This window comes from Haliotis asinina, chromosome 16, assembly GCF_037392515.1.
Source record: "Haliotis asinina isolate JCU_RB_2024 chromosome 16, JCU_Hal_asi_v2, whole genome shotgun sequence".
NCBI lineage: Eukaryota > Metazoa > Mollusca > Gastropoda > Lepetellida > Haliotidae > Haliotis > Haliotis asinina.
Window position 1 is genome coordinate 6,895,146 of NC_090295.1, and position 12,240 is coordinate 6,907,385.

At 40.4% G+C, this 12,240-nt stretch overlaps 1 protein-coding gene across 1 annotated transcript in view; it reads right to left on the reverse strand.

Annotated features, from left to right (window-relative positions):
• LOC137267542 (H(+)/Cl(-) exchange transporter 6-like) overlaps positions 1–12,240 on the reverse strand; it is an 89,038-nt gene that overhangs the window by 35,463 nt on the left and 41,335 nt on the right. Inside the window, exons 17-21 of the mRNA XM_067802020.1 lie at positions 11,929–12,088; positions 11,127–11,233; positions 10,567–10,732; positions 10,131–10,171; positions 6,619–6,727 (exon numbers count right to left, since the gene is read on the reverse strand). Coding sequence (XP_067658121.1) covers positions 6,619–6,727; positions 10,131–10,171; positions 10,567–10,732; positions 11,127–11,233; positions 11,929–12,088 — 583 coding nt within the window. The remainder of the gene's footprint in view (positions 1–6,618; positions 6,728–10,130; positions 10,172–10,566; positions 10,733–11,126; positions 11,234–11,928; positions 12,089–12,240) is intronic.

A 12,240-nucleotide genomic window follows, 5' to 3' on the forward strand; every position in this document is an offset into this window, starting at 1 on the left:
AGGGTTAGAACTGATCTCCAGTAAACCATGCTTGTCGTAAGAGGCGATTAACGGTATCGGGTATCAGACTCTCCGACTTGGTCGACACTGTCATCGTATCCCACTTTGTAGATTGATGCTTATGTTGTTGATCACTGGGTTGTCTGGACCAGACTCCATCATTTACAGACCGCAGCCATATAGCTGGAATATTGCTGACTGTGGCGTGAAAATGAACTCACTCTCTCTCTCTCACCGATTCCACAACATCCATACACTCGCTTCCAAGGTCTAACATTTTTCCACATTCATGTGTTCATAGGAACCCATATTCAACTGCAGTGCCGTGTTCGTGCCTAAGGACAAGCATTATTTCACAGTCCTATGACCGCTCTAAGGACACTCATACCCCTCCCTACTGCCCTCTTCTGAAAGGTCGTAATCTACCATTATGATGATAAATGAAGGACTCGTTTTGTACAACGCTCCTGCGTTTACATCCAGGAATACAAATTTCGGGCTCATTCTGTAGTCATTGAATGACACATTCCATGATACTCTGGTGCTCGAGAGACAAACATTCCATCACAATCCTGTGCTGACCATCTTTAGTCCGACAGTGTGTCAACCTTGCCTGACTCTAAACCAACACTGCCTCGTGGATGTTCCCCTACTCTGCACCAACGTTCCCCAATGCCAGACAGTAATGGGGCAATAGGGAGTCCTCACTAACGCCTCACCCTATCAGTTCTATCTTATCTCGAATATCGCTGACGTAACAATACTTATAGTTTCGTACTCATTTTTACCTCGCTGTAGCTAAAATATTATCGATGAGGCCATACGCAACATCCATCCAGGCAATCGCGACATCTTTACATTAACACAGAACAGAGTTTACTGTGAGTGATCAAATCTTTTCTCAACTGAAGACTGTGCACATAATGTTATTAAATAGGCTTAAACGCCAAGGCCAACGCGTGGAGCTGTTGTTTGCATATAAGTTCAAATTCTGGAAACCGTTGTTCTAAGCACCATAATATGTTACAAAAATCCATACATCTTTGTGGAGATGTCGATGTTTATCATGTCAGTAAGTTTACTTTTTAGCAGCAATTCCTTATCCTTAATCTTGGGAAAGTTCTAACGTATGCATGAACGTGGGCGAGTCTGAAATGGACAGTGATACATGGCATCAACGACAGAAATGTATCACATTCTCCACGGATAATGCTATGCTCTGTTAGATCAAGATATAGTATTTCTCGAACGATTCTCTAACGAACGTGTTTTATTGACAAAATATGCTAACTCAACGCTTTCTTAGATATAAACGACTCTCTAGTGCCCAGATGATGTTTTTCTTTTTCATAATTACATTTCTCTTCCGAAGAAATACCATCTGTAGTAAATTTTGCACGATTTGAAGAAAAAAATTAAACAATTATTCCGTCACGAAATCATTCGACACTTCACTAAAAGTAATCAGATGATCTCCGTGACGTCAAAGATGAAAGCGAATTCAACAATAGGCGTGTATTAAAGTGACACTGTTATATATAAGAAGCCAGCCCAGCCGTTTCCACATGCAGGTTTTTAGGTTTTGTTTGCTGGTGGTGGGGGTGGGGGTGAGGGGCGGAGGAGGGTGAAGAGAGGGAGGAGAGGGAGAGGAGCTGGTATCGTAGGGTAGTATATCAGCAGGGAACTGAGCAGTGACTAAGGTATAGCATTAATATTATGTTTCAATTGTTACTTGATAAAGTGAAAAGGTCTTTGTTGAATGAGATTCTTACAACACTATAAACCAGTTCCCGAGCTAATCATGTTTTATACTAGTAGACACTGGATGTCGGGTGACGGCCTACTTATACATTACGTCATCTGACGTCATGCATTTATGGAAAGAAATATATACAGTCACAAGTACGATTGGACACAACCATATATAGCCTAGTCTCTCGTATATCTTTGGGCATTACTTGGTCTCGGGATCGGTTGTCAGGCTCGCTGACTTGGTTGACACATGTCATCGGTTCCTCATTGCTCAGATCGATGCTCTTGCTGTTGACCACTGGATTGTCTGGTCCAGACTCGATCATTTACAGACCGCCTCCATAAAGCTGGGATATTGCTCAGTGCGGTCTGAAACCAAACTCACTTACTCACTCATTACTTGGTCTCATGTAGACACATATGTGATCTACACTCACAGCTCATTATACTTTGATTCCACAATGTCAGATGCCATGTAGCGGCACGTGTTTAAAAACTTTAACAGTCCCATTACTCATCTACCAAGACACCAGGTAGCGTCTGATGTAGCACGGTTTCATTACTCATCTACCAAGACACCAGGTGGCGTCTGATGTAGCACGGTTTCATTACTCATCTACCAAGACATCAGGTGGCGTCTCATGTAACACGGTCTCATTACTCATCTACCAAGACACCAGGTAGCGTCTCATGTAGCACGGTCTCATTACTCATCTACCAAGACACCAGGTAGCGTCTCATGTAGCACGGTCTCATTACTCATCTACCAAGACACCAGGTAGCGTCTCATGTAGCACGGTCTCATTACTCATCTACCAAGACACCAGGTGGCGTCTCATGTAACACGGTCTCATTACTCATCTACCAAGACACCAGGTAGCGTCTGATGTAGCACGGTTTCATTACTCATCTACCAAGACACCAGGTGGCGTCTGAAGTAGCACGGTTTCATTACTTATCTACCAAGACACCAGGTGGCGTCTCATATAGTACGGTCTCATTACTCATCTACCAAGACACCAGGTAGCGTCTCATGTAACACGGTCTCATTACTCATCTGCCAAGATACCAGGTGGCGTCTCATGTAGCACGGTCTCATTACTCATCTACCAAGACACCAGGTGGCGTCTCATGTAACACGGTCTCATTACTCATCTACCAAGATACCAGGTGGCGTCTCATGTAGCACTGTCTCATTACTCATCTACCAAGACACCAGGTGGCGTCTCATGTAGCACGGTTTCATTACTCATCTACCAAGATACCAGGTAACGTCTGATGTAGCACGGTCTCATTACTCATCTACCAAGATACCAGGTAACGTCTGATGTAGCACGGTCTCATTACTCGTCTACCAAGATACCAGGTAACGTCTGATGTAGCACGGACTCATTACTCGTCTACCAAGATACCAGGTAGCGTCTCATGTGGTGCGGTGTGGTGCGGTGGTGGTCAAAATAAAGGGAAGGTGAATCATGCAAGGGTGAATCGACATCAGGTAGACCAAGATGTCTTGCATGTACCGCCACACATAGTGGAGCCAATATGGATTTACACGCCCGAACGCCTATTGTGTTTAACCTCTAAGCAAAAGTACACAGGTATCCTACAAATCTGGGGGGTTCTTTATGCAACCGTCACGAGAAACATAGCTCGAGGTTCGGGTAGCGCATTTGGGAGTCTGGCAGATTCTGCATCGAAAGTTCTTTTTACATCCGTTGGAAAAGGTGTCATGTTCTTCCTTATGCATTTGGACCTCAAATAATCATCTTTACTATAAAGACAGCTCTCTGGTGTTCATATGTTCCAGAGATATGACAGAACACCTGAGCTGTTTGGTCGACAACTTATCTCTGTTTCGAAGTAAGGAACATAACGCTATTGCATATAGTCATTGGCAGTTGCTAAAGCATCTCTTGAAATCTTATTGAATTCACGGAGCACATTGATTGAAAGGGTTCAGTTTACATTCAGGTAAGGAGAGTGCTTATGTGTTGCGTTACATGATTGCAATGGTAACCTGAAATTGAGATTAAATAGAACAGAAACAGGAAACTATAGTGATTGCAACAAGATGACACATGTATATTGAGTACATGGTGATTACTAGACAAAACGCAGGGATGGGAGATACCACGAACAAGCCAGCTTAAACGTCACGCCGTCTAATAATGCCAATGGTGATTTTTGATGATTCTTCAAGTTTGGTTAAGGTTCATTACATGCATATATTCCTCAAACTGGGAAGTACCTCGTAGGAAATCTTCTAGTCAAAGAACGAAACAATGATATCTCTAAGGTCGTATCGGAGTGTTGCCATCAGACCGTAAAGACTGCCTTTCTGCATGAATATACTAGTGTATAAACCGTAAAGACTGCCTTTCTGCATGAATATACTAGTGTATAAACCGTAAAGACTGCCTTTCTGCATGAATATACTAGTGTATAAACCGTAAAGACTGCCTTTCTGCATGAATATACTAGTGTATAAACCGTAAAGACTGCCTTTCTGCATGAATATACTAGTGTATAAATCATATTCAGAGCATTCAGAAAATGACATTCTCGAGTCCGTTGCTTGTTTGCTTGTTGTGCTCTAAATATATGAATTAAGGGAGGTTGGAGTGACTACGGTCTCATCAGTATTCCAGCAATATCCTGGCGGGTGACACCTGGCCTTCTCACATGGTACCTATATAGGGAATCGAACTCGGCTCTGCAGCTTGAAAAGCAGACGCCTTAACCATTAGGCTACTCACCGCAGTAGTTTCCATTGTTACGTGCTGCATGTAGGCACTTACCGCACTCCTTGGCAGTGTTCAACACATATTTCTTCAACACCGAAACTTATCATCTGAACATATTTTCGCGACGCAGTCATCCATCGACCCACAGACTGCGGACATGGTATCCTCTCACGGATGAACTGACGTTTGTTGCACGTTATTCCTTTATTAGCGTGTAAGTCTGAAAATGTTGTTAGGGGCTCCACGAAGAAGATATAATTTACTTCATCAATATATATGGCTAACGATTTTTCTGGTAAAAAGGGTCTTTTGCAAATATATTAGCTCAAGGCATGTCACGAACGCGCAGAGTGGGAGTTGTAAAGTATTAAAAAGTTATGATTATTCAAGCAATGGAAAAGTTCAACTTTCTTTAAACAAAAAAAGGAGAAAAAAACATAAAACAGACACATTCGATGAAAATCAGGAGAAATGATAAAGGTCATTCAAAGACAGCTTCCCGGAGGTAATGTAACGGAGGCGATATGAGTGTATGAAATTACTGTGTGTTCCACCGAGGTTGTGAATTGCTGGGAGTCGTTGGTAGAGGTGCTAGAGGAAGAAGCCTATCAGGTCAAGTTTGATGAGGATGGCATGTGAACATATTAACCCTCAACAAACAATATACACAGATATTGTCGTGTATTTAGTAAGAGATGCATTTGTTGTCTGTATTTTCCTGGTGTTGTGTTTTAACCTTGGATTCACATGTTCTATAAATTGTACATCCCTGAAGAAACAGGATATACAGAGGATAGTGTCTAAAAACATGATATTCTGCACGTGTTTCCACGCGTCGCGTCTACAGAAAACACACATATTTGTTTAAAAATACGATGTGTAAATAAGACGACAAACTTACCAGTGTACAATGTTCGCAATGATCACAATGAAAGATTGCTAGTTAGAGCATTCTGAATTCAAGATCTGATTCCAAAGCACTGGAGGTGGTACGGAGGGGACAGGAGGTAGAAAGTTAAGCTTTCCAAAACGTTTAATGTTCCTGTGAACACGTGTTCAGAGTCCGGCCTATCTATATGAATCCGTAATATGGGAATCGGAACAAACATTTCGTTGCCTTTCACACACATCATCGTTGATTTACTCTTTTAAAAATGGAGAACAAGTTGACATTAGTTATCACGTGACACTTACACAGCTTTCAGAAATATTTTGACAGATGCGCTTTACGAAAGGTACACCATAAAGATTTGACACCAGTTTCACACACAGATTACAATTGCAACATATATTCGTTTGAAAGGACGTTTCCAAGTAAGAAGTACCAATTATATCTCCATCCATCGTTATTTGTCAAGTAAACAAACTGACTGCCTTCAAACCTCCTTCAGGGAAGGAGACTTGTTTTCAAAATGAAACAAAAACCTCGTGCGATAAGAAGAATGAAGGGCTGTAGCTCTTTGTGTCACTGGTAAACAATTATGAAACTTACAGTAAACAAAACTCAACCTGAACATCGACAACTCTGCTATTGAGAAACGCGAACTCTGGTGGATATTCGTTTTTTAATCGAAATGCTATACGAGACATTCAATAACAGTTACCTCAATCAATGCCTCTTGTGACATCTTGTGACTCTATTTTGACAATAATTTTCTCAAGATTGTTCTAATAAGGGTTCAACGTTTTACAGAACATAAGATATAAGCGATCACATGACAGGTCTTTTACATTTTTCCAAGGTTTTCACAATCTATGTATCGCATAGTTGAACGTGATCCCCGATTTACTAGTATTTTGTCCCTCCGTGTATCTGACACTTTGTGTTGCATTATGCTAACCTATCAGTTCACTCAGTGGTTGGAAACATACCAGATGTATCTGCGATACTTCATTTTGTTTTATTCAGTACGGCTGGCCTCCGGCCCCTATACAGATGATACAGCAGCAGGTTGTACGTTGTATGTTACAAACGTGGATGTCTCAAACGTAGTGTTTGTAAGCATGATGTTCTAGCTTAATAATAATCATGTGATATGTTGTCATGGAAACATGCCTGTTGGTAATATATCTCTGATGTGTTGTATGGTTGAGTTGGTAGATGCAGGTATTAACCTACCTGGTTATCACCCCTTGATGACGCCTTCTTTAGGAGCATAACCAGCTGAGAGCGGAGGATGATACCATTAAACTTCATGGGAAGGACTTTTCCGACCATCTCGTACATGCTGAAATACGTACATGGAGTTTATCATGGAACTGTTCAAAATGGAAATGTTTATCATGGAGCTGTTTGTCATTGAGCTGTTTATCATGGAATCGTCTAAGCGTTGACCATATTTGATTTGGTCCAAATGGTGACAACAATTATTGATATTGGTGCTACAAAGAAGTCACATAAAATTACTGAAAAGCGAAATATGCATGCATTATGTCAAGACAACGTGCCTGGACACAGACAAGTGGTTTACAGCTTGAAATTAACAAAGTTTTGAACTGTAGAAAGACACGTGTTTTAGTATACGAATCCTTGAAGCAAGAGGGTATCACTTTGGAATGCTAATCTCACACTGTAAGCAGCCTTAAAATGTGCTTACAGTTGGATCTACACGGCAGGGAACGAACACCAATTGTCCAAAATGTTCGTATTGCGTGTTGTCTCCAAAGGTCAGCTACTGACAAATGGCATTAGTTTTAAATAAGAAAACCGGTCCTAAAAATGTCCCTCACCACTCGCCTTACACATGTCATGTCTGTATATAAATATATCAGACTTCTCGCCGGTACATTGTTACTGTGCATGAGACACTTAACCCAGGCCTGTCTTTATGAGAACTTCACGGTGTCAGATCGAATTGTTGACGTGCCAAGCGCATTGCATGTATTTTGCTCATATATTTGCAAGTCAGTTGTATATTTGCTTCCTACACTCGTTACTGAAAATTGCTAATTACGAGTTCTCCTTGACATCACGACGAGCTGTAATGATAGCTGGGTACAAGACGTTTTGAAATAGCCACACACGCACGCTTGTCGTGACGAAATATCACCTTCATTTTAATATTCTCAGACAGAATCAACTGAACAAAGAGAAATGGTTGCACTTGTTTTTTCGCCGATGGTGTAAGCTATTAAAATGTTTCAACGCAATGTGAAGATATGTGATATCTTGACTCCTTTGCTCTAAGCCGAAGCCGTTTTTACAGTTGCATATCGCCATTGTTCGCGATTCCTTTAGGTAGCACTTCATAACTTGAGTCACTCTGAATATGCTGTATGATTAACAGTATCCGTCAGACCCGTCCTATTATACAATGAAAGGACTGCATTGTTTGGTATAAGTAGTATTTATGTGTGTGACATATATAAGAAGCGTTACAAATTCTCTAAAAAAAACAGTGAGGACAATCACATGAATCAATAACGTGAGCATCGATCAAGTCTTTGAAGGGCATTTAGAAGTGAAATGCATAAGAATGAAGATTTTATGGATATCAACTTCTTTATATGAGAACACAACGTTTCGGAGTTAATGCTTACTCCTTCATCAGGTGATATCCATAAAATCTTCATTCGTGAGCATCGATCTCCGCAAGTGGGATACGATGACATGGGGACTGATCCCATTAATCCGATCCCGTTAATCCGATCCCGTTAATCCGATCCCGTTAATCGTCCCTTACGACAAGCATGGGGTGCTAACAACCAATTCCAACCCGGATCTCCAAGGGTGCATTACATGTAGAATAACATGTATTTGTTATAAAGTAAGAAATTGTTCACGTTTGCTAATGATCTCAACACCACCAGCGCTAATTGATGTACATGTATACAGAAAGCATAGTCACTACACATAACTGATACCAGTCGGTTAACAGGGCAAGCTGAATACATGACTCTTGCAAAGAATTAATAAGAAAAGGTGGAGCTGCTGTTAGCCTGAAATACTGAAGAAAGTATATGTGATGATCGAGTTCTCAAACAGGGTGTCTCACCGGGTACCTTGTTCTGGGCAATTAATTCAGAAAACACGTTCTCTAGAAAGGGCGATGTTTTAATGTCACATGATATGAACGTCAGTTTGAAAAGTAAAAGTTAAAGCCCCCTCTAACAATGCCGTTACTAACTAGAGAGAGAAAAAAAACATTTACAGAGAAGGAAACTGACAAGAGCCGGTTTATGACTGAAAATAAAACAAATGTTGCAATGGGTCTGTTTAAGACAAAATTTGAATTTAAGAACTAACAAGAAGCTGATGGACGTTGCGGTTGCTATTTGACTACATGGGTACCCCCGAAATAGCATCCGTCGCCCTTGTCATGCACTACTGTAATTAATAGGAAGATTCAATGAGTTGTTGGAGTCGAAACCTGAGTACAAATATACTCTTTCTTCGAGTAGCATTGGAAAAGGAAATTATTGCGGTTTGGGGGCAGACTGGGATTGCAGTGAAACATGCAGCTATCAATCATACGTGGAGAATTTATTTCCAAGCCAACATCTTCACAACGCGCGCGTATAAACACAATAAAATGATTCATTTTAGTCCTGAGAGATCTTTGTGAGTTTGTTTCTGAGGATCCCGAAAGTATCCATGGTTTATACACTATATCTTGAATGCTATTTGAAACATTTTGTAACAGTTTCCTACCTAAAATGCTGTGGAACATGTCTATACAATCAACTATCGACTTTCTCATTGGTCAACATTGCAGCCGTGCCTTCAGCACATTCAGATACGCGCAGATGTAAATCTGTAGTGACAACGACCACAGTGTACCCGCCACCTGCATCTCGTGATACGTCATTACTGCATGACAAGGGCGACGGAAGCGTACAACATTGAAAGCACCAACACTCATCAATCACAAGCGGTGTGTGTTTCATCTTAAATTTCACTCCGTAGAAGTGCTATTGCATTGCTACAGTATTCGTGTGGCCTCCTTAATTCCTGAAGAGCTTATTTCCATATGTGAATAAACATCATTGACGCTGTTAGAAACCTTTACCGGAATCACTAATCATGCTGCATGGTTGATTTAGAGAAGACACATACATTAACGACATCCCGACGTGGAAGTTTGCAGGCATGTTTGGCATTGGACTGGTGCAAGGTAAAATAGAGCAAATTGCGTACGATTTCTAAATAGAAGTGCATTGTTTTAAGCGATCGAAGGACACCGTGCGAGGAAGGACAACAAGAAACCATCAACAGCAATCATGCCAAATTTACATCTCTGTTTATCGCTCCGTGTATGCGTTAAACCACCCTTGGGAATGTACATCTGAAGAACTAATCTGGCATGGAGCTATCACTTAGACTCGGATTGATTAAAACAGATATGGTTTGTCGCTCATGATCACTTTGCAATGTGTGATTGGTACGTAAATGGTCTTTGAAAATGTTTTAATGGCATGGGATTATCACAAGGTCTTACATTCCTCCTAACTGTGCAGTCACATGACGCTTCGCGCGATGGACGACAGACAATGTTTCTGTCATACCGACAAATCAGAATTTAGACTTTTCAGACAAAGCTGAACAATGTATGATGTCTCCCAAAGCTAGCGGTCAGGCATGATAGTGGCACAATAATGCTGCTTTAACGTATAAACCGGTGGTGCACATACTTATCTTGTTGCTGGATAACAAAACTGTTCCCATCAGCATCCTGCAACAAGAGAAAGAGGGATTACCTTTCAACTATCTTCTTTGTATGCCCAGGGGCCATTTCAGATATATTAGTGATTTCCTCATTATTTAGAATATTCAAATGCCTAAACATTTTATACACTCAATTCGGGTACATCATTCCAAACCAGACCAGACATACCAGACATATCCTTTCACAGCAACTCAACCACTATTTGACCTAATCGTGTTAATACACTATGATGTTCACTATAAAATTACAATCATGCACACCCGTTTACTCTCGGGTCAAATATTGTTATGCCAAGAACTGTCATCAGGAGCCATACCAGTAAGAGTTGTTTTTATGAATATGTATATTGTGTCCTATGGTATAGAGACATTAAAACCTGTAAGAAGCACCAGAATACTCACTTGTTCAATGTTGGACTCTACATGTGCTCGGTCAGACGGACTTGGCATTGTCACAACCGGGAAGGCATTGTGGACAGTAGTTTTGAGAATTCTTATCAATGTTGATACTCTTGTGTGAGGGAAAATCACGGATAATTTTGTGTTCATTACATCTTTAGCTTTTAATCTGGAACAGAGGATTAGAAGACACGATCACCTACATGGAAAACAAAATACTGAAAGTGTGTTTTTAATGCATCGGTATGACTTCTGAGGTCAGAAGCGTATAGCTATGAAGCTGTATGTATAGGAAATATATATTTTCTGATGCTGGTTGAATAATGTTTCTCTGTCTAGTTTGTGTATCAGAACTGCATGAAGTGTTTCTTTGTTAGGATTATACTTATCAACATGAAAGGGACACTTTATCGGAACTTCAAGAACGTATACTTGTGTTACTGTTTTAAAACAGTCAGACACGTTGTATATGTATTAGCTACTATTCTGTTCATCGGAACTCATGTACATTTTCAAAATACTTCTAGACATTGTAGTTGTGTCTGGTCTTCCCCAGACCCTACCTGTATGATTCTGTGGGGGCCTCCCACTCCAGGAGAGGAACGCCTCGCAGTTTGATATGGATGTCGTACAAACCTTCGTTGAACAGATCCCCCGACCATTTGGCGACCTGAATAAGAAGGTCAGGAACAAGCACAAAAATAACTAAATAGCTAAACATCGGGCGAACAGAATGTACAGAACAGATACACATACAACTGTATGTTATCTGTATTTGTGATCTCTCCTCGCTTCTGTCCAAAGGGCTAAGCCACAACTCGCATGCTCAACAATACTGTTTATTTCTGAAGAAACACGTTGGTAAATGTGAATCCATAGAAACTGATTGATGTATTTGTTTACTGATTAAGGATCTTGGTTGAAATTTAACGTTTTCTGTGAAATGTACCTTTGATACCTTCTATATCGTTTATATCGTTCTAGTTCACCTGCGCAAGAATACCATGTATGTCCACCACCTGTTGAAATGTTTTCATAGTCTTTAGAAAACTCTAACGCAGAAGGAAAGATGAGGACAGACAGGTGGAACTATTTTATGTTAAAGACAAAAACAATTTTGTTTGTTCATAACCCAGTACATATTCAGCACAGATACAGAAAATGATATATATACATACATACATACATACATACATACATACATACATACATACATACATACATACATACATACATACATATATATATATATATAGACCTAATCATTGTGTCATTAGTGACAAATGTGTGCCTGATAACAATGTGATATAACGTGCTGTGATATACACATTTAAGAAAGCTGTGAGGACAGTGTGGCTGGCTTACCATAAGCGTTATCATGAGAGGTAGTCCATAGCTGATCTCATTGGTTGACTCTATCAAGATAACGGTGAGACTTATGGTCATTCGGACAACTCCGCCAAGAAACGACGCAGCTCCGACTAAAGCGAACGTACCCGAGTAGATAGTTTTATACCCTATATAACTGAAAATTGCAAATGAAAGGCACGTCATATGGCATCTGTAACATATAAAGATGAAAGTAAACGACTGTAGTTAAAAATGTCAAAGTGACTTCTGTTCTTTAGCTCTAAGTACTTAGTGATCATGAGTTCATGAAGGAGCTATTTGTTCTCT